Genomic DNA, 24950 nt, shown 5'->3' on the forward strand with positions numbered 1-24950 from the left:
CTTTTCAAGCCTTCCAGTTATAACTTGAATTACATAGTATAGGAAGAGTCCATCATTAAACATAGACACATGCAGACTGCTCCGCCCACAGCGCAAACAGGATGCTCCATGAAAAGTTACAAAGACACAGTAGAGTCTGTAAGACAAGGGGAAAAAAATACAAATTATGATGAAAGTTGTGGTTCATGTCATTTATTACATGCTGTGGAAATAGTAATGCAAAAGTAAGTGTAAGTTACTGTTGCTACTTAAAATGTAGGACATTATCATAGTTATGGCATCATGTAATGGTTTTAGTTTCTGATACTCACTTAAATAACTCAACAGTGTTACAGTAAATTATTCATTTGCTGGTATGCTTCAGTATTACATCATCTGAGCAAAGAGTAATGTCCATGAAGTAGTTATTTGAATCCCCAAATCTTATTTCCGAACAAAGTGAAAAACATTCAGGAGTCCAAAAGATCACAACCAACAACAAATCAAAGTAGTTTGTATTCAAAGTCTGATAAATCATATTCTTCTGTGCCATAGAGCTCCATTCTTGTCCAAAAACTAAGAAGACATCAATGACCTACGACATATTCCTTTATTACCATGAGCATAACACACTCTGTTTTAATTTAACTCAATCCCAAATATATGCTGAATTGCTACTGTTAAAATTGTCTATAAGTGTATTAATACACAGAGAAAATAGTCCCCAACATATACAGTATCTCCCTGTCTGGATAACATTTGCTCAAAACTACAATTCCCAGCAGTTTTAGGAAATAAATGTTATAAAAAGGCTTAAAAAGGTGCAATTAGTTTGTCAAGTCAAGTCAAGTTATAGGATATCTGTTTATACAATAACAGGTCATTTTAAAGTAGGATTATCACTGACTCTTACGGAGTGATTTGCCGAATGATAGATGGAAATGTAAACTTGACTCAGCAGTGTTGTAACTAACTGATGCCGGTTTTCTCCATTTTAAATCTGTTCAGCCACACACCCAAAGACTAATTTCACCTCCCTCTAAATCATACCTGTTATTTTCTCACATCGTTTGGACCAGGATCGCCTATCTCATGGTTTAACAACCCAACGCTCCAAAACTATGTGATTTTCTCGCTGTGATGACAGAGAAAATGTTTTACTGTATCAAAAAAAGGATCATAACCGCTCCTTTCAGCCTGTAATTAAGGATGTAATGACTTCCTCTGACATGCCAGGGCCTCAGAAAGTGCCCGTGCTATTCAGCAGTCATGTGACCAGGCTCCGTATTTAGTTTTCAGTTTGACATTTCATTGTGTTTCCTGTGAAGTTATGGCCTCCCATGAGTATTTTGGAATTTCTGGCTTTGTGTCCACATTGGGTTTTATTGTTTTATACGATTATTTTTGATTGTGCGACTTCAACCTGCGTGTTTCTGTGTTTCTCTCCTCCAGACACCAAACTGTGACACAATGAAGGTGGCCATTGTTTTTGTTCTGCTCTTCGCCACAGTCCTCTGTCGGCCGGTAAGTCATTGTGTGTCTGTCAGGTTAAATTGTCATGAAGATTTATTTTTCTTGAGCAGCTTTGTTTTTGAGTCCATTTCTGTTTTTGACACTTGATTCGATCCATTTCGCCATGAGTTTTGGTTCATTTACTCATTTAATCTTTGCTTGCTTTTTAGGCGAAAAAGGTTTCGGTCAGCAGTTCAGAGAGCTCTGAAGAAGTGGTGAGTATCTGTAGAGAGAGTGAGAGAGAGAGAATGAGAGAGAGAGAGAGACAGAGAGAGAACAATGGAGAGAGAGCTACCCACATTAATTGATGATGATCTTGTCTACAGGCGAAAGCAGATGCTCCTCAAACCAATGATGCAACTGTAGAGGTAAAATCTTCCTCACTTCCTCCTTTTCTTTTTCTTTTCACATCATCCAGTTCAGTTCAATCTGTTCCATTCTCTGTCATGTTTCCACTTTCATTTATCCTCTTTTTTTCTTTTCTATCTTCACTTGTTTTATCTTCTCTGTGTCTTTTCTTGTATTTCCTCCATTTAGGAGTAATAATGGGTTAAACTGGCCATAAGATTACTTTATATCTTTTATATATATATATATTTAATTGTCCAGTAATGTTACTCATTCATTTTGTAATGCTAAGCAGTCAATGACTCACCCACTTATTCATATAGAATGACTGCCTGAGGCCATGAATGAAGAAGCAATTAAAAAGCGGTGAAAGGTAAAAAGAGGATTAATCATATTTATTACGTCTCTGTGATATTTCAGAATGCCGCAGCAACCACCAGCTCAGACGAGAGTTCAGACGAGGAGGTGAGAGATGTCAAATCAATCATTTTAAATCTAATCAATCAAAGTGTATCAGGCCTGTTCTTGTTAAACTGTCAGATTGGAGCCAGACAACAGGTGATGTTTCTGACTATGTGGTTTGGTTGATTTTGCTGCAGGGCACAGCAGCTCCAGACACAACTTCGTCCTCTGATACAGCCTCTGTCGACAGCAAAGACAGTGAAGACAGTGACGATGATGATGATGATGAGGTGAGTGTCAGTAAAAACCTTCAGCAAGCCTGGCTATACAGTGTGGGGGTGATGCTACTATAGTAACAATAATAATAAGAGAAGTAAGCCTCAGTTCTTAAAGTTCAATAATCAGTGCTAAAAACATTCAAATTTCATTGTTGGGCAATTAAATAAAATGTCTTTAGATTATACAATATTATAGCTATTTGTAGAATATGATTTTTTGCATTGAGAGTCACAACAACAAGGAAAGACATTAAAGAAATGTTCCGGTTGCCCATGAAAGATTGGGTGTAATGGTGGGCTGCTTCTGCCAACCATAAAGGCTTTTCTTGTAATTTAGTTTCTTTGGGTGTGTGTTGCATGTGTTGGAGTGGAAACACATCATTTACGTGCCTATGTAATGGTCTGTATGGCTGTGAGACCAGAAATGCCCCAGACACTGTTGTTGCTCCAACACAATCCAGAACCTCCATTAGAGTCTAACTTCAGACAGGAATAGTAGCAAATTTAGCCATTTAGACATTATCAACCTTTGAGCCATTAAAATGCAATAATAGCTAATATGATTTAGCTTGTATGTTCCAAATACCAAAGCACATTTTTACCTACCAAACCTCCACCTATGTGTTTCCAGGAAACTGATGAGGATGACGATGAATCTAGCAACAGCTCAGAGTCGGGCGAGTCCTCCACCGCTGCTACGGTGACAGTCACTCCCGTGATCGTCACAGAGGAGCCCGCGGTTGAGACCACCCCAGAGCCCATCCTGCCTACCATTGTCACCGATACAGACTCAGGCCGCGGCGACAGCTTGGGAGGTTACCCCAGCGACTACAAGTCCATCGTCTACGTTGAGGACAAATCCTACCACAAGGTTCCCGCTCCTTACAAGTCCTACGAATTTGTCGGCGCAGGCAAGAAGATGGCTTACGACAAGAACAATGGCAACGAGGTGGAGAAGACAATGAAAGTGTACAAGGTAAAGGTCAGTTTGAGCTTTTTGATATTGTTCTTCTGTAGAGTCCAAATGAAATCCCAAGTAGCATTCGTTTTAGGATATGATCCTTCTAGAAATTACCAGTATTTTTTATTCTTATTCTTTCTTTAGATCTTAACTGATTGAGATTTCTATCTTTCCAAAACTTTTTCACTCAATCACCATTTAGTGTTTGGACTTCAATTGACTCTTACTTTACTTCAGCTTTACTTACACTTTAGATGATACTTCCAATGTATTTTAACTTCCACTTCAACTTCTTTCAGTGCTCCAACTTCAGGTGCAAATTCATTTCCCTTAAGAGCTTCAACTTTAGTAGTAGCACTGCAAAAAAAACATTCTAAACATTCAACATGTAAGATATTTGACTTACAAATGAATCAAACTCACTAATCTTGCTATGTCTCCTCTGCCTCACCTCCAGGCCCTTCAGGTCCACTCAGATCTCCTGGAGGAAGACACTAGCACCCCTGATGTAGAAAGCCAGGGTCTGGATGCCACTCAGGACCAGGATGTCAGCCTCCGCCAGGCCTCCCTTCCAGAAGAGAGCACCAGCGACGCTAGCACCAGCGACGCTAGCACCAGCGACGTTAGCAGCAGTGACGGCAGCAGTGATGGTAGCAGCAGCAGTGACGGTAGCAGCAGCAGCGATGGTAGCAGCAGCAGCGATGGTAGCGCCAGTGATGCCAGCACAAGTGATAGTTCCAGTGCTCCAGAGGAAGAAGAGGAGGAGAGCACCAGCGACAGCACCGCCAGTGCCAGCGCCAGCCCGGAGTCCGAGGACGAGGAGAGCGAGAGCAGCGAGGAGGCCACTGCCACGCCCGGAGCTTCTGACAGCGACTCAGATGAGAGTGAGAGCTCTGAGAGTGACTCAGATGAGGACAAGGCAGTACCTACTGACGCCACTACTGACATACCAGTTGTCGTCACTGCCAAATAAGCCCCGCTCCTCTAGGAAATGGAGTGGATGGTGGTGTCAGAGATACACAAAAGAAGTGCACACTGCATCCAGGTGCAAAACGTCCCCTCCTGAGCCACCTTCCACTGCAGGGGCAAACAGAGATAACCAAGGCTTAATCAGCCCTCACAGTTACTGATTTTAATGTGTTCAGCCAATATTTCTGTTTATTTGTGCATCTAATATGAGCAGAGATGCTTTTTTTCTGCTGAGTTGTATTTAAATAAACCAATAACTCTTTGAATCTTTTGGTCTAGTCGCCCTGGTAAATCTCATTTTTGGCCCTGCAGGGGAAAGTGGTTGAAGTTGAAACTGACGACTGCTACCTGCAACAGAAGGTTTAACTGACCTCGTGACCTTAACCCTAACCCTCTTTCAGCTCTGTTACTGCAGGGTAAAAGGTCAAAACTGGAAAAGAACGTCCTGATATCTATGCCAGCACAACACCGCATTCAATCATTAAATATTAACAGCAATAGGCAAAGTTACATTCTTTTTGTGCTTATTCAATAAGAGAGAAGGTGCAAGGTGTTTGATTTAAATATGTGTAATCATTCAAGCTTGATCAAATTTAAACTTGACATTAAGCCATACAATTGCTGCCTGTGTGGCTTAGTTTTCTTGCTCGCTAGTATCAACAAATTTGCTGGTGTAGATAAAAGGATGTAGACATAGGGAAACTCATCCTCCAATACAGGATTCAATCAAGTATAAACAAACACACAAACACAGACAGACACAGTCCTGTTCATTTGCACAGCCCCTACCTACACTACATGTTGTTTGTCCCATGTTGTTTACTGTAATGTATCATATTGTACCATTTCTAAAGTATTAATAAAGTCATTTTACATAAAACAAGACACTGGTTGTTTACATTTGTTTTACATGGTGAAGACAGACTACTGAGAAGACTGATGAATAAGAAAAGCCTTAAACAGTCATACAATGGTGGTACATGGAACTGGGTCAGCTTTAAAAGAATGAATGTGTAAAGCAATAATAAATATGTGTTCTGAGTTTGTCACACCACATAAAAATATGCAATTAGCCACCCAGTCAAAATGGGATGATTAAAAGAATTGCCAAGCATATAAAATTAGGTTTCAAAATAATTGAAAAATAAGCAGTCATTTTCTGCTCTGTAAAACTGGGGGAATGTCCGCTGAAGAAGCTGGAAGCACGGCCCAATGGAACAGCCTCTGAGTTAATAACACTCATACACAATTTAAAATCGGCCTCATTTGAAGATGTAAGGCAACTAAAATGGATGATATTTTAAAAATAAAGTAATGTTAGGAGTTTTATTTTTATTTGGCACATATTTTATTGGTAAATGTGAACTTAATTAAGCAAAAATGTACCTTAAATGACAAGTTAGGCTATCCATCACCAATCATTATGTTAAATTGTTGTTTTTTTCAATAGAATTTGGTCTTCTTAGTGTTACTCACATCTCTGCTGAAACATCCATGGCAGCTTAACTCGTGCCTGTCAGCTGTGATTTTTGGTCAAGTGTTGCCCAGCAAATGCTCTTCCTCCAGTTGGGGACCTCCCAGCTGCATGGTTGGTGCTGAAGCCATAGTCGCTGGCAGCTTCACTCGTCAATTCATCCTTCAGCTGGGTTTAAAATCTCCTTGAGTGCTAACATTGACCGAAAATGGCCCCATTCACCCGTAACAGTGGATTAACTGAAGTGAATTATAGTTGTCTACGATGAATGTTTGTAAAACCATCTGGTGCATAAATAGTAGTAACTATGAGTATATGTGCTCTAGTATTTTGGGGAGAGAGGGGTCATGCTACATCATCTAACCACCATTTCAGGCCCACCCAAAAATCCTGAACCGAGAAATGGTGAGATCTCTGCAACTCCTAAATAAACTGATGCAGCTGTTTGCGTAATTGTGACAAGAACACAGTGGTGAAAAGCAGTTTTATAAAATGTTCACCAGTCAGATAAACCCACATTAACCAGAGCCTCCAGACACTGGCAGATTTGTGACTGATATTTTACTTCCAATGAATAATCATCTAACAAACAATCAAGTCAGGTAGCCAACCAGTTTATGCATAAGGCATTATATCCAACACTATGAGAGTGTCAATCCATCATACATTTATACTGTAGTTACACACATATTATAGGGAGACACCTCAGCAGACACACAGTCAGACTAATAACAGGCTTCGTATCTTGTTCCCCTCACACTGCACCAGTGAAACCCCTCAGGTAAAAAGTCCAGACAAGTTAAAAGATTGATGTTGTCTTGGTGCAGCCCAGTTAATATTAAGTCTAAGATCCAGTATACTTCTTGCTACTTGAACCTACAGTGATGGCTATATGTGTTATTATTTTTTCTGTGGTCTGTTAGATGTTGCTCAGACAGTCAGCAGCAATATGTCATCAATATTTCAGTCATTTAAAATAGTGACTACGCAAAAAATAATATTGTAGAAAAAAGGAAAAACAAGTTAATATTAAATAAAAAAACATCACATCCAATTAATATAATTAGAGAGCAGGATGTTTGTCGTTCCGTCTGTCTGTGCGTTCACCTTTCTCCAACCCCGTCCATCTCCTTCAAGGTTTAGGGAGCCAGCCATTGCATATGGCATTTTTTTCGCATTTCATTTCATGTGAACTTCAATTTTTATTTCAATGTTATATAAATAGTCTGCGGTTATACTTTTATTTGGGACTCCGGAGCCACAGCAACCTGGGACTATGTTTTCAGTCTGTGACGTAAACGCGTAGAGACACCGTGGTAGGAGCGCGTGAACGACGGGATGAAAAGAGACAAGGAGAGGAGACATTTCTCCACGGTCACGGACATTTTCAACATGCCCTAACAACAGCAAATCACTGTTGGAAAATACTCGCAACGCCACATGGCATTAACGCAAGTATTTAACGTAAGCCAGTCTTCAACTGGAAGTCTTTGAGTGGTGTGTAATCGATTAGCTAGCTAGTTCCCAACTCAAAATGATTGCTTGTTTCTGTAGAATGATCGGCGTGAGCAGACCAGTCAGTAAACTACACGATCACCCATAATGCATTTCGTTCCTACCCAAGCTGAAATCAGCAGGCTGAAGCGGATTTTATTTTAGCTTTAACTCTGTACATATACCACTTTATCCACATGTCTAACCTTTTTAGGCGAGAAAGTAGCCCTTTAGATCCACAATGTGACGCTAATTTGTCCAAATAACATCTGCTTAAAGTTTTGTTCCTGCGAATTCGGAGCCACTCAAGTTAGCCGTAGCGAGTAACGCACTTCCGGTCATTTTCACAAAATAAATCACCCGTTGCCTTTTATTATTAAGAAAGCCATAACGATAGAGTTGGTGCTTTTATTTTGAAAACAGGAAGCGAACATACCCTCGCTGTAACTGACTTGAAACCACCGAGGTACATTGCATTGTAACGCCAGCGGGAGTAGCAGCTAAACCTGGGGAGCGTACCTATGTTCCCCGATCGCGGCTAATTCGTCGGCTAACTCAGCTAACTGGCTAACTGTAGGCTGGCACTGGGTGAAATGGAGTTGTAAACAAGCAGAGCCGTGTTGGACTTACTAAAACCAGCGTTTTTTGCTCTCAAGTACAACTTTTCATCACAAAACTTCGAAGGTAAGACAGAATATTTTAGTCGCTGTAAATAAGTGGTTGTTTACCTTTGTATTCTTTGGCTGCTGGTTCACTGAGTTTTTAGCGCAATAATAGTGGTACTGTTGAACTCGCCAGGGTCTTAGCTTTCATATTATGGAGTTTATTCCCTATCTTAATTCAAGAGCATATTAAATGGATTTGAGAGCAGTATTTATTGATTTCATGTTCAGATTTTGTGATATTTTCTCTAAAAACTCTGCTCTCGTGCTCAAATTAGCTCTGCGCATGCTCACAGTGTGTCCTCGCACTCGGTTACAACGCTGCACACGCAGATTTCCTGCGCTCAAACTCGAGTTCTTCCTCTCGTGCTCAGGGAACTTGTGCAGAGGCCTTAGAAGGACTTTGACTTGTGCTCGCGGATCTCTGCTCTGCTCTCAGATTTTTTGTGGATCAAAGCTGTCAACCAATAGAAGGCCGGCTAGTATTGACCAATCAGACTGTCCCTGTTCGTTTACTTGTTTACAACTCCATTTCACCTGTAAAAAGAAAGTAGCTGCGCAGGAACAACAGACAACCCTGGCTACCCACCATTCCGGCCGCTAATTGGCTGGTACAATGTACACAGAACGCGTCATTGTCAAACCCGTCAAAAAAAATTTAAAAATATTAATTTAGACTAGTTTTTTTTTTAATGGAAAAGCAATACTTTCATTCTGTACCCCTCAAAACGCCCCGTGGCTGTATTATTTAAAAAAAAAATATATATAGCTTTTAATAAATATTCTGCATATTCAACCTTTAATGCTACAGTTTGTTAATTACTCACCCATACAGCCTTCCAACCATGTAATTATCCTTCCGTGACATGAAATTGCGTATTATGTTCCTCTTGGTTTCAGGGTGGAGATCCGTTTTGTTCCAGAGTTAAATAATAGCTCACCTAACAAAAACTTTGCTTTATGAATGAGGGTCCGGGAAAATGTGTTAACCCCCACGAATACACGCACTGCGGACAAACACACACACACACACACACACACACACACACACACATAGAGATAGAAATTATTACTTAGATTCTTGTTTTTAACGTATGACTGTTTTCATTAGCAACTAGATCACTATATTACAATTTAGTCTGTGTGTCATAGCCTACATTTTTCAGAAGTTCCATTATCAATATATATTGACTTTGTTAACCAGTGGTGTGTCATCATGCATTATCTCATTTTTAAAAACTTTTCAGCAGTGTGCTGCGAGGACAATTGCCACAGAATGAGACAGCAGAGGTCATCGGAGCAGCCTGAGGCTACAGGTACTCATACCTTCTGGTTAACCCTTTCATGCCTATATATGCATATATTTCAATAAATGTATAAATAAACATACTGCTGCTTCTCTTTCTTACCTACCTGTTAGCATTACCATGCAAATAAAATATCTACCTATGTAACTAATTCATCCCACAGCAACAACATTAGCAATTCTCATTTACATACACCATCTCATTCACACATGGCCTAACATGTCCTTGGTTATGTGGATCTAATTTCAAACAACTATCTGACGCAATTATACTCATGGATTATAATTTACTCAGCAGCATAAAAAACGTATTTGAAATATTCACGTTTCAGCTGAGTGTCTTGAGAACAATCGCCACCGAAGGAAAGTGAAGAAGACATTGGAGCCACCGCAGGTTACAGGTACTCATACTTTCATCAGGGTACTAGGTTGTCCTTAATTAGGCTAGCATTGTTGTTAGCACCAACACAGTTAAAAATGACAGAATTTGAGCCAGAGGAGTTTCTTGAAATTGACATAATGTAGCAGATGTTACACAATTGTGTAGGGAAGTCTGTGTAAATAAGTCTGTATAACAAAACTCCTTCCTTTTCTCTTTTTCCGAGAACCCAAAGTGGCGGCAGCTGCTCTGCTGAGAGACATGCCACATGGAGCAACAGACGCCTGGAGACAAAGAAAGGGACTGAAACAGAGAATTGCCACACACCACCATGATCTACTGAAAAAAAATCAAACAACCAAGAGCAGGCTGGCCGTGGTTACCGCTGAAAATTGGCTGACGGGTAGGTTATAAATACACAACCCCTCCAGGTGAGAAAACTGTTACTCATCCAGGTAAGCTCAGCTCTCACATTCAGGTTCAACATGTAGGGATGTTTAGGTAAGTGTTATTTGCAAAACTGGCCTTAAGTGAGGTTGACGGCATTAGATGAGCCTTGTACAGCTTAGCAGCCATAACAATATGTTATGTTAGGTTATTAATAAAGAAAGTTTAATGACATATTTGACACTTCTAAAATGCACCTGTAGCAGAGTTGCTCATCCTTGTGTGAAATACCCTCTTTTTATGAAACCTTTTTATAGCCTAACTTGGAATCGGGTGTCTTTTATTTGTCTGTGCAGAACAGTAGCACAGTAATATATGTGATTCATGTTCAGTCATGCACAGACAGAGCATGTCTTGATTTATTATCCCCGATGGGGAATTATAGACAGACACTGTAAAAGATGTCATGACTTGAGGGCAAGAACCACAGGCAACATTACTGCTTAAAGATGCCATTGTGATTTGGCAGTGAAAAGCAATATAGATTATCACAGCTTTCTCCTTCCCAGTTTTTTATTTATTTTGTTCTATTGAGTGAAACGGCGCCTTCCTGGGTTGTAAAGCTGGTAAATGTCAGTCAGTCAGCGGGGTCAAAGAGGGTATGGTGATGGTGCACTAAATGCATTTAGATTGATTCCAATGTGAAGAGAAGCTAGGTGAAAAACAGTAATATTGAACAGTCAGATAGAGTGCCTGTTTGTGTGAAATTGTAAACAGGACTCTATAAAAGAAACTATAGTCAAATAAAGTCACTCTCTCTGGAGACAAAAAACAAATTATACAAAGTTATCAACATTATTTAAAGTTCAGGTTGTTTTCCATTGTTGGGAACGATGTCAGCTAGCTATCGGTTACTGGTTAGCTCGCAGTGATTGAGGGAAGACATCATATAATATTAAGATGGATATCAACTATTTCTCCTCCACAAAGGGGTAGTGTCAAGTGTCTGCTCACTGGTTTCTTTACTGATGGTTAAATGCCCTGCTATGGCTGTTTGTTTTTGCTGTGTAGTTATAATGGAAGTTAGACTGTGCTCTGTTTTGGTCATTGCAGCTATTGACTTATTGCTGCTGTCAAAACAGACTCTAACCCTAACCCTACAACTAGGACTTTCAGAGATTGATGCCTTTTCTTTAAATTTGCATTTATTGTTTTTTCAGTGACCTGCTTAAGTACATGCTATTTATTTTGTATGTCAAATCTATAGATTGTGTATTATTGTTGTGTAATCATTAGCTAAATCCAATGAATGTTTTTATTATTTAGTGTTTTATGCAAGGCTGGGTTGCTAACTTGGTAAAGTGGGTAATTGATCCAGACCCACAGGGCCCCCAAAAGCCCCAGGTTCACTATGGGTTTCAAATAGTTCATGATAGTTATGTAGATGTTTAATTATTAGAAAGTTTATCTGAATGTACACTAGTAAAGAACAATGATATAAGTGATGTGCACATTTTTCACATCATAGCCTCAATTGATGCAGTGTCAGTTGGGCCTATAGACTACAAGTTTGAAAAATCTGGTTGTTTGGAGTTAGAAAGAATTGAGGTTGCCAAACCTCTGTAGCTCATTCCTCATCTCTACTTGAGGCTAATTGGTTGCTGTGGTTCAGGAGGTTGAGTGAATTATCCACTAATCTGCGGTTTGATCCTTGGGTCCTCCAGTCCACTTGTTGAAGTGTCTTTGGGGTAAATACTGAACCCCAAATAACTATCTGTCTGTGAGAGTGTGTGTGAATGTGCATTAGATTAGAACCTGATGAGCAGGTTGACACCTTGCATGGCAGCCAGCAGTGTATGCGTGTGTGTGTGAATATTAACATGTGTTGTAAAATGCTTTGAGTGGTTTGAAGACTGCAAAGGTGCTATAGAGCACTTGCTATTTAATGGTTTGAGGCTACACTAACCACTACTACAAGCATAACACACGTAGCCCAATTGTCTGGGGTCATACTGTATTGTGAATAATGTGGGCACCAGGTTTTAACATGGAAGAAAAATGAATGGAGTGAAGATGCATTGATTTAGAGTATTCACCACTGATCTGCAACGTGTTTCGCAGCTTATAGTATGTATGTATGTATAAAGATAAGAGACAAGTAAGGCAAGGCAAGGCAGTTTTATTTATATAGCGCATTTCATACACAATGGCAACTCAATGTGCTTTACATAAAACAGAGACATTAAAACATACAATTACCCCCCCCCCCAATAATAAAAACAAAGTACAGAAAAATAGAAAGACATACATAAAGTGCTAGAATTGAGCATTAAATATAAGATTGCAGCATAAAATTATAAATTAAATTTAAAATCATTAAAAGGAGTGCAAATTAAAGATTAAAATGTAAAGTGCTTTAAAAGAGCTCAATCATAAGCACAGGAGAAGAGAAATGTTTTTAACCTGGATTTAAAAGTGTTCACAGTTGGGGCTGATTTCAGTTCTGCTGGTAGTTTGTTCCAGTTATGTGCAGCATAACAGCTAAAAGCTGCTTCACCATGTTTAGTTTGAACTCTGGGCTCAACTATCTGACCTGAGTCAGTAGATCTCAGAGCTCTGGGCTCAACTATCTGACCTGAGTCAGTAGATCTCAGAGCTCTACTATCTGACCTGAGTCAGTAGATCTCAGAGCTCTACTGGGTTTATATTCTACTAACATGTCATTCATGTATTCTGGACCTAAACCATTCAGTGATTTGTAGACCAGTAGCAGAACTTTAAAATCTATTCCATAGCTGACTGGTAATAGTGATGTCTTAATTTCATCCTGGAGATCCCAGGTTGGGCATCTGTTTCTGAATGAATTGCATAATGTTTGTGTTGCTTTGTCCAATATGTGTGACAACCTTCTTTGCCCTGTTGCAAACTGTAAACAGAAAGTGAAAAACCAGTTAAAGACTTGATCAGCCTTTTAGCCCCTCTCAGACTTTTAGAACTTTTAGTGTTTCTGAACAGGTATTTGGTCTTCGGATAGTGTCTCTGGCCTACAGGGGTTGGCGTCTGTGTCTCCTGCCCTCTAGTTCACCTCAATATTGTGTCACTCCTTCTGAGAGGGCTGCTGACAGCTCATCCAGCATTGGAAATATGCCTGGGCCTAGTATTTATGTAGAAGGAAAAAGTAAAAACAACAGCATAATAAGCGTATTATCTCTAAGGCACTGAAAGAGCCGTGTAATTTTCCTGTGGGCTTTGAGACACGAAAACGATCAATAAATCAAGTTTTAACAGTATTTTTTTCAGCGCAGAACAGTCTGTTCAGAGTCCAAACTGTTGAGAAGAAGAAAAGAAAAATAACATTTAAGATTTGAATGGACCTACCGCAGTGTCACTTATGTTGCACTGCCCTCAGTGGTCTATAGTCTGTAATTTAAAGTACTCTACTGAAACTGAGCTTTCGTCACTGGGGGTCTGTTCATGTTCCCAGGTCAGACATTGTAATTAACTGGGTAGGCAGATTCAAACGAGTTAAATGAAGCAAACCCATTCTCTCATGGCATTTATTCTTCTTGCATGTAAGCAGATGCTGTGTTCTCTGCTGCAATAACAGCATCTGTCTTATGGGAAGACTTGCCAAAAGCTGTTGAAAACTGGCTTCAGGGATTTGCTCCCATTCAGCAACAAGAGTGTTAGTGAGGTCGGACACTGATGTTTGACATTAAGTCCACTGTCATGCTGAAACAGGAAAGGACCCCAAGTTGTTGACACAAAACTGGAAGCATTTTTTGTTGTCCCTTCACTGTAACTGAGGCAACAAACTACAAAAGACATTCTTGTCCACAGACCTTTACTTCATATGATGTGTATTGATCCTGTATAATGGACATCCTTGAAAAACAGATATTTAACCTCAATGTGTCATAGTCTAAGTCCACATATCAGTTTGAAGTTGAAAGTTGACATAAATTGTAATAGACAACACTGACCACTAGATGGAGCTGAGTTATTGAAATGCCATGGCAAGTGTCTGCTCCACTCTGCTTGCTCTGTAATGAACATGATATTATACAGTGATCAAAAGAGGTTTTTGTCTTCTGAGCAGTTAGAAATTATTTTTATGACTGAGAAATCAATGGTTGGATGGATTATATGCATTATTCTACTATCTTACTTAAACAAACAAAGCCACTGAGCAAGTATACCTTGTGTTAAGGCAGTTTTTCATAAGGACTTTCTTTGATAGAAGTAGTTTCCAATAAAACTGTAAGTACGTCCTTGTAGTTTCCAATAAAACTGCAAGTACGTCCCAGATTATCTATATTAATAGAAACACTGTTGCTATGTGTAGAGGTATAAGGTATTTTGCTTAAGATTTTTTTAAATGTAAAATGTAATGGTAGGAGAACTACAAAATAAATTCCAATCATCTCAATTGTATGGGAGTATATAGCAGGAATTGTTAGAGAAAGGTGTTTCAGAAGCTTGACACATTGGATTTAGACTTCAAGGAGTTCACACAAAAGAACCTGGCCTAAACTGAACCAGCATTTAATTATTCATGTATTGACTGGAATACAAGTAAAGTATATCCTTTATTCATCAGTTTCTAAACAACTGAAATGAGGGCTTATATGCAGACAACGTCATGGGAGATTTGCTTATATTTGTTGAATATTTTTCTTCATAAAAATATATACAGAGAGGTGACAAATTAAAGAAAGAAACAGTATCCCCCTGAATGCTTGACCACTACAGTGAGGGGATCTGGTGGCTCTGTAATGCATTGGGGCCATTTTTCTGGGTTAGGGTTAGGGTTCACTTACCACCTTGAGGGAAGAATCACTGCACCTCTGAGTGATCACCTTTATCCTATGATGAAACATTTAGGCTCTGATAGGAGTGGTCTCTTCCAGGATGATAATGCCCCACTCCATAGTGCAGACATGACAACCCTTTAACTTATATTAATAATATGATCTACTTGTAGGACTCAATGATTTTACAAATATGACAATCTCATTGTACTATAGTTTATTTAGTAGAAAAGGTAATACTGTTATACACAACACATACAATCATGCACATTAGATCTAGTTTAACAAAACCAAGTACAACACATGTTGAACACAGACAAACCAACAACAATGTCAAGTATTGTGTTCAGCCCTGCAAGCCATATTTAATTTGGTAAAAGATAAACTCCCAACCCATGATTACACAAAGCCACTGTTGCACACCACATTTAGCAGAAGAGCACCATCAAGATAAACAAGGCACACCCACAGTCTATAAATAGACTTACTGTTGTGGGATAAATACTCTGGATACTTAATGCGGAGGAGGGACTTGTTTTTGTTTCTTTTCGTTATTGTATATTTTATGTGCAATATACAATACATATGAGGGTCTACTCAATAGACTTTTGTATTTTGTATTTTCTTGCTTTAATGAGCCTGCAGGTGGAGCTCTTGTCAAAAGTCCTTTTATAAAATATATTTCAAACAGTATCTCAGCAGCAGATCTTGACATTAAAATAGAAATTCTTCTCATCAGATTTTATTTGGCATTGGGTTTTAACATGACAGGTGTACATATCGAAAACTCAACTCAGTAACACACCTGTATGTAAAATCAATTATTGTACATTAAGAAATAGACAAAACTGAAAAATATGAATTGTAAAATATTAAATCATGTACAGTGTATCAGTAGATATTTTAAAAAAATCCAAATTCTACATGTAAAAATAAATAAACTTGTTGACCACCCTCAGCATGTTACCACAACCATGTAGTAATCTTACAAGTTGAGACTGAATGCTCCAAAATAGAACAATATTTGGTGTTGACAGATGTAAACATATCACTATCATAATAATGTCACATTCATTGTTATTTTAAGTAAATATAGTATAATTATTTATTAGAAGTCAATCAATTAGGGACCCAAAAGGGCCTTTATTCCTATTTACATGATATATAAAAATAAGAAGCGTTGTTAGAAGGTAACACAAGAACTTTTGCCCTTGCTATGAAAGAGTGGATGGCTAGAAAATGACACAACCTTTAAAGTCCAACTGACATCACATTTACAGTCTAAAATAATGTCATCATGTTTTTTAATGTATTGTTAATAGTTTTATATGATTTGGGAAAACATCAGAAATGCTCCTTTTTGTTGGGGTGTGTGTTGGAGGCTTGTTTGATTGTATGGAACCAAGACAAAGGCTAGGCCTTTGTCTTTCAAATTTGTGTTTTATGCCACTGAAAACTGACCTTTTTGGAAAATGGATATTCAGTTGTGTTCATTAAGAAAAATGCATCTTAAGGCACTTGGCTACAAATCATCTTGGTAGGTTAGTAAAACTGGTAGCTTGTTTATTAAGTTGACAATTTAAGTTGAGTATCTCTACTCATATCTTCACCTTCTTTATATCCTTAAGTTAATAAATTCAGCAAACAATCATCCCATTGAGGTTTAGCTTTCGCAGTTCATCAAAACTGTCAAATTCTTTACAGAGATGCTACAGTTAGCAGGAGCGATAGTCTCTTAGTTGTCTCCTCTGGGCGCTTCTGTTGGGATCACATGGGTAACACAGAGAGTCACATCATTACCGGGTGTTGTGGCAGCATCCGGTGTTGCTGGTGTTGCTGGTGGTGCTGTGTCTGGTTCAGGGGTGAGGTTACCATTTCCTGAAGTGACAGTCGTCATGGCAATGGTGGTTGGATCAGGGGTGACAATTTCCTCCTCAGAAGATTCACTAGATTCACTAGATTCACTTGATTCACTTGATTCACTAGATTCACTAGATTGACTAGATTCACTTGACTCCCGTGACTCTGAAGAGTCTCTGTAGCGAGAATTTTCGTCAGACTGCCTGAACCGCAAGTAATTCTCGTTCAGCCACCCCTGCATCAGGTCATTGTCGGCGATGTCAGCATCTTGATGCCTGCCCCTGCCAATCTTTGGAGGAAATATCAAATGAAAGACATGTCATTTTAACATCCATGACTACAGAAAATTGCACATAATCCAGAAATTGGTACATTTTAGAGTTCCATGAGACAACAGCAAAGGTGGCAAATGTATAAAGGATAACATTAATTATTTATAGGCTGTATTCAAAACAGATTGTAGAACAACACAGTAACATTAATCATGGCTCTATTATATTCAAGTGTCCCACTAAGCCATGACAGTGAGCCAGCATGGACAACACCAGCATCCTGAAACTGAAGCTGCTAAATGGAATTCAGCCATCATTTATTTTATTTTTCACACATGCTTTTTTGGTGTTATTTCAAACTTAAATTGGAATTCCCCACATACTCCATAATACTGAAACTACTGTGCATACTTTTTATTTGTCAGGATGAAAACTATTCTTTGTGAGGAGGAAAAAACATATTTTTGGTAATGTGTAAGAGTCTAAGCTTTAAGCTTTTGGGCGGGCATTTCCCATTGTGGTTAACCAACATTTGAATGTTGGTATTGCTTCTCAATGTACAGTCAACTTCCGTGATGTCTAACTATTTGGAGCACGTTATAGCCGTGTACAACCAAAAACATCTATCCTTTTATGCTGTTAGTTTTTTGTTACATTTGCAGGATTAATGCTAGCAATTTATGGTAAACTACCTTCCACTTTCCTTGATGATACTTTTCAAGTATCAAATTGAATTTATTTCAACACCTGCTGAGTCATTGGCAACTCATACTGCCAATGATATTTTTTCTCACATTATACAAAAAGAGGGTTGCCACGAACATTGGCAATCTCATATGGGTGTAATTATGGGCATGGCAAAAGTATAGACTATCAATTCTGGCAGAAAAGGGTAGTTCTGTAACCTCAACACAACTAAGGTATGTTATTCTTTGATCCGAATCACTACACAGAGTAACTAGTATACTGAGTCACTGAGAAATGTTGGGAGTAGCCTACCACTACTACACAGATGGAACTAAGCAAATGTTAACAACATTGCTCCCCAAAAACACCAAAGCATTTATGAAATCATGAAATTAAATGACAAATGGACCAATAGATTTCCGATTCAGATTCCGATTCAGATTCAGCTTTATTCAGTTTCTACGAGCCCAACCTCACATAAACAGACAGTAAACAACAACATTCGCTCCCACACAACAACATCAGAGCACGCGACAAATGACCAGAGTGGAACTAAAACACAATACTACACAATACGATATTAAATACAGCTGAATAAGAAACAGCTGAATAAAGTGCTTCTTGTTTACAAGTGAAAATGTTGGTGGCGGAGGAAAGGTGACATAATCAACAAAATCTTTAAGATTCTTGTCCTTGAGCTACACGTCCATATGGTGTTCATGTTTCATCTTAGGAAACAGTTTATAGTTTACATACAATTTAAAGAAGAATCCATATACCAAACAAATAGTCATCAATGCAATTGGCAGAATGAGGATCTTTTAACATAAAGAAAGAATTGTCTCAATGTACAATAAACCATAACATTTTACAAACTGTAAATATTCATACTAGAAATAGTGTATGGAACTGTAGCACAGGCTTCATAGTTGTAACTAAAGAAAGCAAGGCACCGTCAGTGAGAGGAGGAGGAGGAGGAGGAGGAGGAGGAGGAGGAGGAGGAGGAGGAGGAGGGCATATTGATGTGAGGAGTTGCAGCTAACTTACCGACATAGCAGAGCATGTTGTAAGTAGGACGATGATGACGGTGGATGTGAGAAGCTCCATATCTGATTGGTTCCTGTCTCTGGAGGCAGGAAGTCACAACAAAAACACAGGCGCTTAAACTCGACTAAGAACAAGACATGAGAGGCTAAGATTTTCACAGAGGTTGTAATAACCTCTAAAACACTTAACGTAATTGAACTAAATAATTGGCAGTTGTTGCTCATCAACCCATAAACAGAGGATCGTACATAAATCTCAAATAATTCATATGTGCTCATTAAATAAAAAAAACAACTTACCAGCTTTTTTTCTTATCTTAAATCCTGTAAAAAAGCTGTGATCAGTTACTGTCTCAGTGTGGAGAGATGTCTAACCTCCATGTAGACTGGCTGCTGCTCATATATGCTGGCAGGCAAGAGAGGCTGAGCTAAGGGGGGGTCATTGGGTAAGACTGGATTGCCCCAGCCTGAAGTGAAGGGAGGGGTGGGAGAGGAGGTTTACCACACTTACAGATCACCCAAGATAGTCATGTTATTATTTCATCCAAATTATTTATATTTTGTTTCTGTTGGCAACACAGTTTTTAGAACTTCTACCCTTTTTTAAACTTAGACTCTATGTAGTGTTCATGGTGTGAACAAAGTAGCAGGAACAATCCAACATATTACTGCATAAAATGTACTAACATTGTGTACATCAGTATATAAAGATGAAAGGACAGGTTCACAACTTTTAAAGTCTGATTTTTCATGCCATGATCATTCCTCCTTTCCCATAAGTAGTGCTGAAGGTACAGGGCTACCCTTTGCTGCCAGTAGTGACAGTCTGGACTTTTGCCGTTACCATAATTACACACATATTGGAGATTGCTAATGCTCCTTATACACCTTTTTGTATAATGTGAGAACAATTATCATTAGCAGTATGGGTTGCCAATGACTCAGCAGGTGTTTAAATGGCTTGAAAATTAAACGATTGATTGATTTTTAAAGTGTGAGACTGAGGTGTTTTCTTGCTATAATCATTCCTCCCTCCGGTTTATGCTGTCTAATAGAAGATCCTGTCCAAATGAGTCAAATCAAATAGATATCTTTCAACATTACAGTCTTTTTAGTGCCAAGGTTCCTCTATTTGTAAGTATACTTCCACCACTGCTCAACAGGACAGCACTCTCAGAAAAAAAGGGTTTTGTAGATATCAGTGTTATTGTCTTGCAATAGGTTTGGCAATTCTTGATGAAGACTGAAGTGATACTTGTGAAACTTGTCACGGCGATGAGCCGATTGAGATGCAGTAAGAAAATTGATGACGGAAGTCTGATGGAAGCAACAGTCTGTGGAATTTTACAGTAGAGTCAAAGTTGAGCCACTCTTTGATCAGACTACTGTGTGTGTGTGTGTGTGTGTGTGTCACACCACTGTGCTACCTCATCGCACAGACACTTTCCCCCTTCCTCTCTTCTCCTCTCTCCTCCTCTAGTGAAAACCACAAAGCACCTACAGCAGGGATGAATCATTAACAAGACGTATCATGAATAGGTTTCACAGGACAGACAGAAAATCAGAAAAGCACACTATTTCCGCTTTAACAACAAAGATGTGGTTTTTGATACTTAATTAGCAAACTAAATAATGGGGTTTTTTAGCAGAATTCTGGGCAACTCATGCAGTTACATGAGGTTATTTTCCTGGGGTAGGTGAGTCAACATTGGTTATGTGTTACTAAGTATGTTTGTGGGTGGGAAGATGGTGAAGATGTGTATCCTTTTCACTGCACTGGTTCACTTCACTTATTCCATGAATCAATTAGTTAAGCAACACAAAATTCATCTAAAAGTGTTTTGATACCCTTTTTAATCTTAATCATTTTATAGCTTGTGACAAACATTCCTGTATTCATACTTTCAGTTGCTTTAGATTGCTTTTCTTTTGTCTGGGAATGTATGGAATTTAGGCAGTCTCTCATTCAGACTTGATTCAGACTGAAATACCTCAGCTATTACTAATATTGCAATTAGATTACTGGATGGATTGCCATGCCATTTTGTACAGACATGTTCATGATCCCAGGTGGATGAATCTTACTGACACTGATCTCCATACTTTTACCTTCAGTGCCACCATTAGAAGATTTGTGGTTTCAAGTAAAATGTCTTGACAGCTAATGGATGGATTGCCACAAAATTTGGTAGACATTCATTGTTCCCAGGCTTATCTTCTAGCTCCAACATAGCATTGACATTTGGGTTTAACATCTTGGCAACTATTAGATGGATTGCCATGAAATTTGGTAGACATTCATCCTCAGCTTTGCTTACTATGTACTACGGTGTTCAATGCTTATTGAAAACCTTGTAACATAAACAAATATGCCTGCTGAACATCAGAATATTAGTACGTGTAGCATCACTTTGTCTAAGTACAGCCTCTAGCATCATCCACTGTGCGTATGTGTGTAAATACTAAAGTAATGGGGCAGTAATAGCTCATTGCTGGACAGGAAACCATTTAAAATGTGGAAAACCAAATCATTTAGATTATTATCTTATAGTAGTACACATATAGCATGTCTCCAATAGCGTGAGACTTTACGAGACATGAATTGACTTTCTTGTGTAAATACACATATCCAGTAAATTGGTTTGAGTCAAAAATAAATCTGGAAACAGTTTCAACCGCACTAGATACATTTTACCGCATCCAGAGGCATTGGGGGGGAAATCCCCACTCTGGTCAAATATTACAGTCATCCAACAACAGTCCTCTCAGGCGTTGTCATGCACAGGAAGTGCTCATTTAAGGACAAGTAAACCATTTTTATGGAAGTGGGCCAATTACCTTTGTCTACCTCAGTATGTCAGATGTGTCAAACACAGCAAAGTTAAACTTTTGCTCACAGTTAAACTATAAACTAGAAATAATGCCTCACTGGTGTGTGCCTCCACCAACCAGTTAAGTTACCGTTTACATCCATGTCTGTCCAGACTCAAGTAATATTTCTAGGGAAGACTTAGAAGGAATAAAATGTATAATGTGTATTTTCCTCGTATATGTTCACATGCTTAGCCAATAAAGTTGATTCTTAACACAAAGTTGCAACCATAACAGTAGACAAAGCTTCAGATATGGATGTTGCTGCAACATCCATATCCCACACAGCTTCAGCTACATATTCTAAAACATGGATGTTTCACACACATCTTCAACCTGGCAGCACAGAAATTCATTATAATCACCATAGTTTCAAGGGTGGCCCCAAGAGCGCGTCACCAATTCACTATCTCACCAATAATGGCCAGAAATGTGTTTTTGCATGTCATGATGCTGTCACAATGAAGTTTACCGTTGACCTTTTGGTTCTAAAATGCCATCGCTTCATCATTTTTATCTTATTAGAAATTAGTTTTGAAACTTGTTTTGTCATAATTAGTGTTTTAAATCCTTGAATTATGGCCAAAAATGTGTTGCTAAAATGAGTAGTTCAATTTCTAAGTGGGTGTTTGTGCCAGATGTAAGGAAATTCCCTCCAGGCATTCCTGCGTTCACCAGAATAAGAAGGATGGACAACATGAAAACATAAAGCCTCCAGCTAACTCCCACACAGAGGCAGAAAAAATAGAAAACTCAATGCCAGTTGAACCAAGGTTGTAGGAGTTTACAGTTAAAGCTCTCTGTTTTTGTTAACACAGACTTCTTCCTTGTTCTATTTTAATGAAAGGAGCTTGTTATTTTCAGACATATGTAAAGTAATAATAAGTGAACTGTAGCTTGATTGTTGATGCTGAGCATCCCCCACACAGTGTTGCTCAATCACATCGTTACATTTCCTGAAGGCGGTGATGACACTACCACACTGCCTCATACTCCTGTTGTTGACACAATTACAATGTTACTACAGTGACAAAACATCTCAACATATTCTCATTGACTTGAACCACGTTTAATAGTAAAAAGAAAATCAATGAAAAAAATATTGATGAAATTACAATGTTTTGTTGCTGTATTAAGCAACAATTACTTTAATATATTTGAAATGTTACTGTTAACACTCCAAACTGATGGGTGACAGTCTTTGAATGAACTGATACTTGCACTGACTAAATATATGGTTTTCATTATAATGTATGAAGCATTCTGTCTTGTTTATAGTGGTCAAGGCAGTTGGCCGCCCACTTAGAACCCGGATCTGCCTGAGGTTTCTCCCATTAAAGGGGAGTTTTTCCTTGCCACTGTCATCAGTTGCTTGCTCATGTGGGAATGTTGGGTCTCTTTAAATTAAATTAAAGAGTATGATCTAGACTTGCTCTATGTATAAAGTGCCTTCAGATGAGTTTTGTTGTGATTTGGTGCTATATAAATAAAGATTGATTGATTGATCCGAGAGAGGGTTGTTGCTTCAGTTAATGAGATCCTGTGGTCCAATAACAGTGTACTAATTGTCACGATGAAAGCAATGAATGCTTTATATATTATAGTTGCAATGAAAAACCCATTACGGGTGTATAACAGTGTACTTGACAAATACATGCTTCTTGACGGTCCAGTTTTGTGCTGCCATTGAATCGGCCATCTTGCTGTCATCAACTTATCTCACTTACCTTACCTGACACAACTCTGACAGGTAGTGCCAGTGTGAATTCTCATAGTGGAAGTAATAATGATGGTGTGATGGAAAAATAATGACTCATGGCCAGTTAGTTAAGCAGTCTGTCTGGCAGACAGTGTTGCGACACATCCACCCATTGATTTGGACATTGTCTTGATCAACACATTTTCATCAGCCATCTGCCAGTATACTGGAGAAAACGAAACAATTTCAATGGTTTTGGCAACATTGTTTCCTGTTCTGACAGAATAACATTGTTCTTCCACAGAAATTGTAGCAAGGTGAAAAGGAGTGGCTCGTCAACAAATAAAGACCAGGGTTATCATAGCATAGAACGTCCAGATTTCTACACATGTAGTCTGTTACGCCACAGATCAGCTGTTTGTCAGAAAGTGCTATTGCAGCATGATGTACAAAAACAGAAGTTCTAATTTTGAGAAAATGTAATGCCAAAGTATTTGTAATGAAAACATGCAATTGTAACGTTGTACTGATAACAAATGTGATGATGCCATTGCATTTCTTTAAAAAAATATATTTTCAGTTGCACATTAGTAACATGCTGTCGTGGCACAGGTACAACTAGTAAAATGATTTACTGCCCTTCTCAAAACAGAGAAGAATTGTAAAGGCACAACGATGTAGAGTGAAATGAAATGCCTTTGCATAAATTAGATTAAATTAGCTTATTTGGTCTAGACCTGTTCTTTTGTAATAATTCTGTTAAATTATTTCACTCTACAAAATCACAATCAATGAATAGTAATAAAACAGATGTAAATGTGCCCTTCAAAATCATAAAATCATTTTAAACACCATCTAAACCCACTTCTTTCCAAAACAAATGAATGTGTTTTGGCAGAACTAAATCATCTTTGGCAATCGGGGTGAAGGAGGACAAAAGCTGTCACGACCTGCAGATAAAAACCAAACAATGAGTCAAGTGCAAGGGACCCTGAAGGAAGGTTTCAAGTGTAATTACTAGTCTAATAGTGTCATGTCTGATGTTCTGCTAATCTATTCATCTTGTACTTTGCGTTTGGCCTTTGAGACCATGACATTTAGTCACTAAACACAAGATCTTATGAAATAAGACAACAGAGGACAGTGTTGTCAACATTTTATAACAGTGACACCAAAGTCACTTGACGATGTCTCAATCTGTTGTTTCTTTGGGAGTTAACAAATACGGCATACAAATACAATATACAATACAAATACAGAGGTAGACCAGTACTGAAATTAAGTGCATTTACTTAGGTCTACTACATGAACGTGTGTGTGTGTGTGTGTGTGTGTAAGCGAGGAAGATAGAGAGACGAGATGTAGCAGAGAGAGGGAGAAAAAGGGAGACAGACTGTGTGTGTATTTTGCTCTTATTTCATTATTTTGTGCTTGTGTGTCTGAGCAAGGAAAAGAGAGAGACAGACTGTGTGTGTGTGTGTGTGTGAACGAGTGACTGAATTTGACTACCGTAGTTCCATACTGAAAAAAAGTATGATTAATCGTGAGTTAAC

The 24950-nt window shown here is 38.6% G+C and overlaps 2 protein-coding genes across 2 annotated transcripts in view; one reads left to right on the plus strand and one right to left on the minus strand.

The window, feature by feature from the left end:
- c7b (complement component 7b) overlaps positions 1 to 24950 on the minus strand; it is a 309407-nt gene that overhangs the window by 118866 nt on the left and 165591 nt on the right. The gene's annotated exons all lie outside the window — the stretch shown is intronic.
- Positions 1450 to 4453, plus strand: spp1 (secreted phosphoprotein 1). The gene is made up of 7 exons (XM_053340532.1): positions 1450 to 1503; positions 1662 to 1706; positions 2260 to 2304; positions 2439 to 2537; positions 3151 to 3495; positions 3938 to 4101; positions 4207 to 4453. Exons 1-7 carry the CDS (start codon positions 1450 to 1452, stop codon positions 4451 to 4453), a joined length of 999 nt encoding a protein of 332 aa, XP_053196507.1.

The sequence above is a fragment of the Scomber japonicus genome, chromosome 19 (genome assembly GCF_027409825.1).
Source record: "Scomber japonicus isolate fScoJap1 chromosome 19, fScoJap1.pri, whole genome shotgun sequence".
Taxonomy (NCBI): Eukaryota; Metazoa; Chordata; class Actinopteri; order Scombriformes; family Scombridae; genus Scomber; species Scomber japonicus.

What these genes read in the sequence shown, in the direction of transcription:
- spp1 (XM_053340532.1), top strand. Translation starts at nt 1,450, where the DNA reads ATGAAGGTGGCCATTGTTTTTGTTCTGCTCTTCGCCACAGTCCTCTGT. An exon ending in AGACAATGAAAGTGTACAAG is followed by an intron (nt 3,496 to 3,937) that starts GTAAAGGTCAGT and finishes CCTCACCTCCAG; the next exon opens with GCCCTTCAGGTCCACTCAGA. An exon ending in AGCGACGCTAGCACCAGCGA is followed by an intron (nt 4,102 to 4,206) that starts CGTTAGCAGCAG and finishes TGATGCCAGCAC; the next exon opens with AAGTGATAGTTCCAGTGCTC.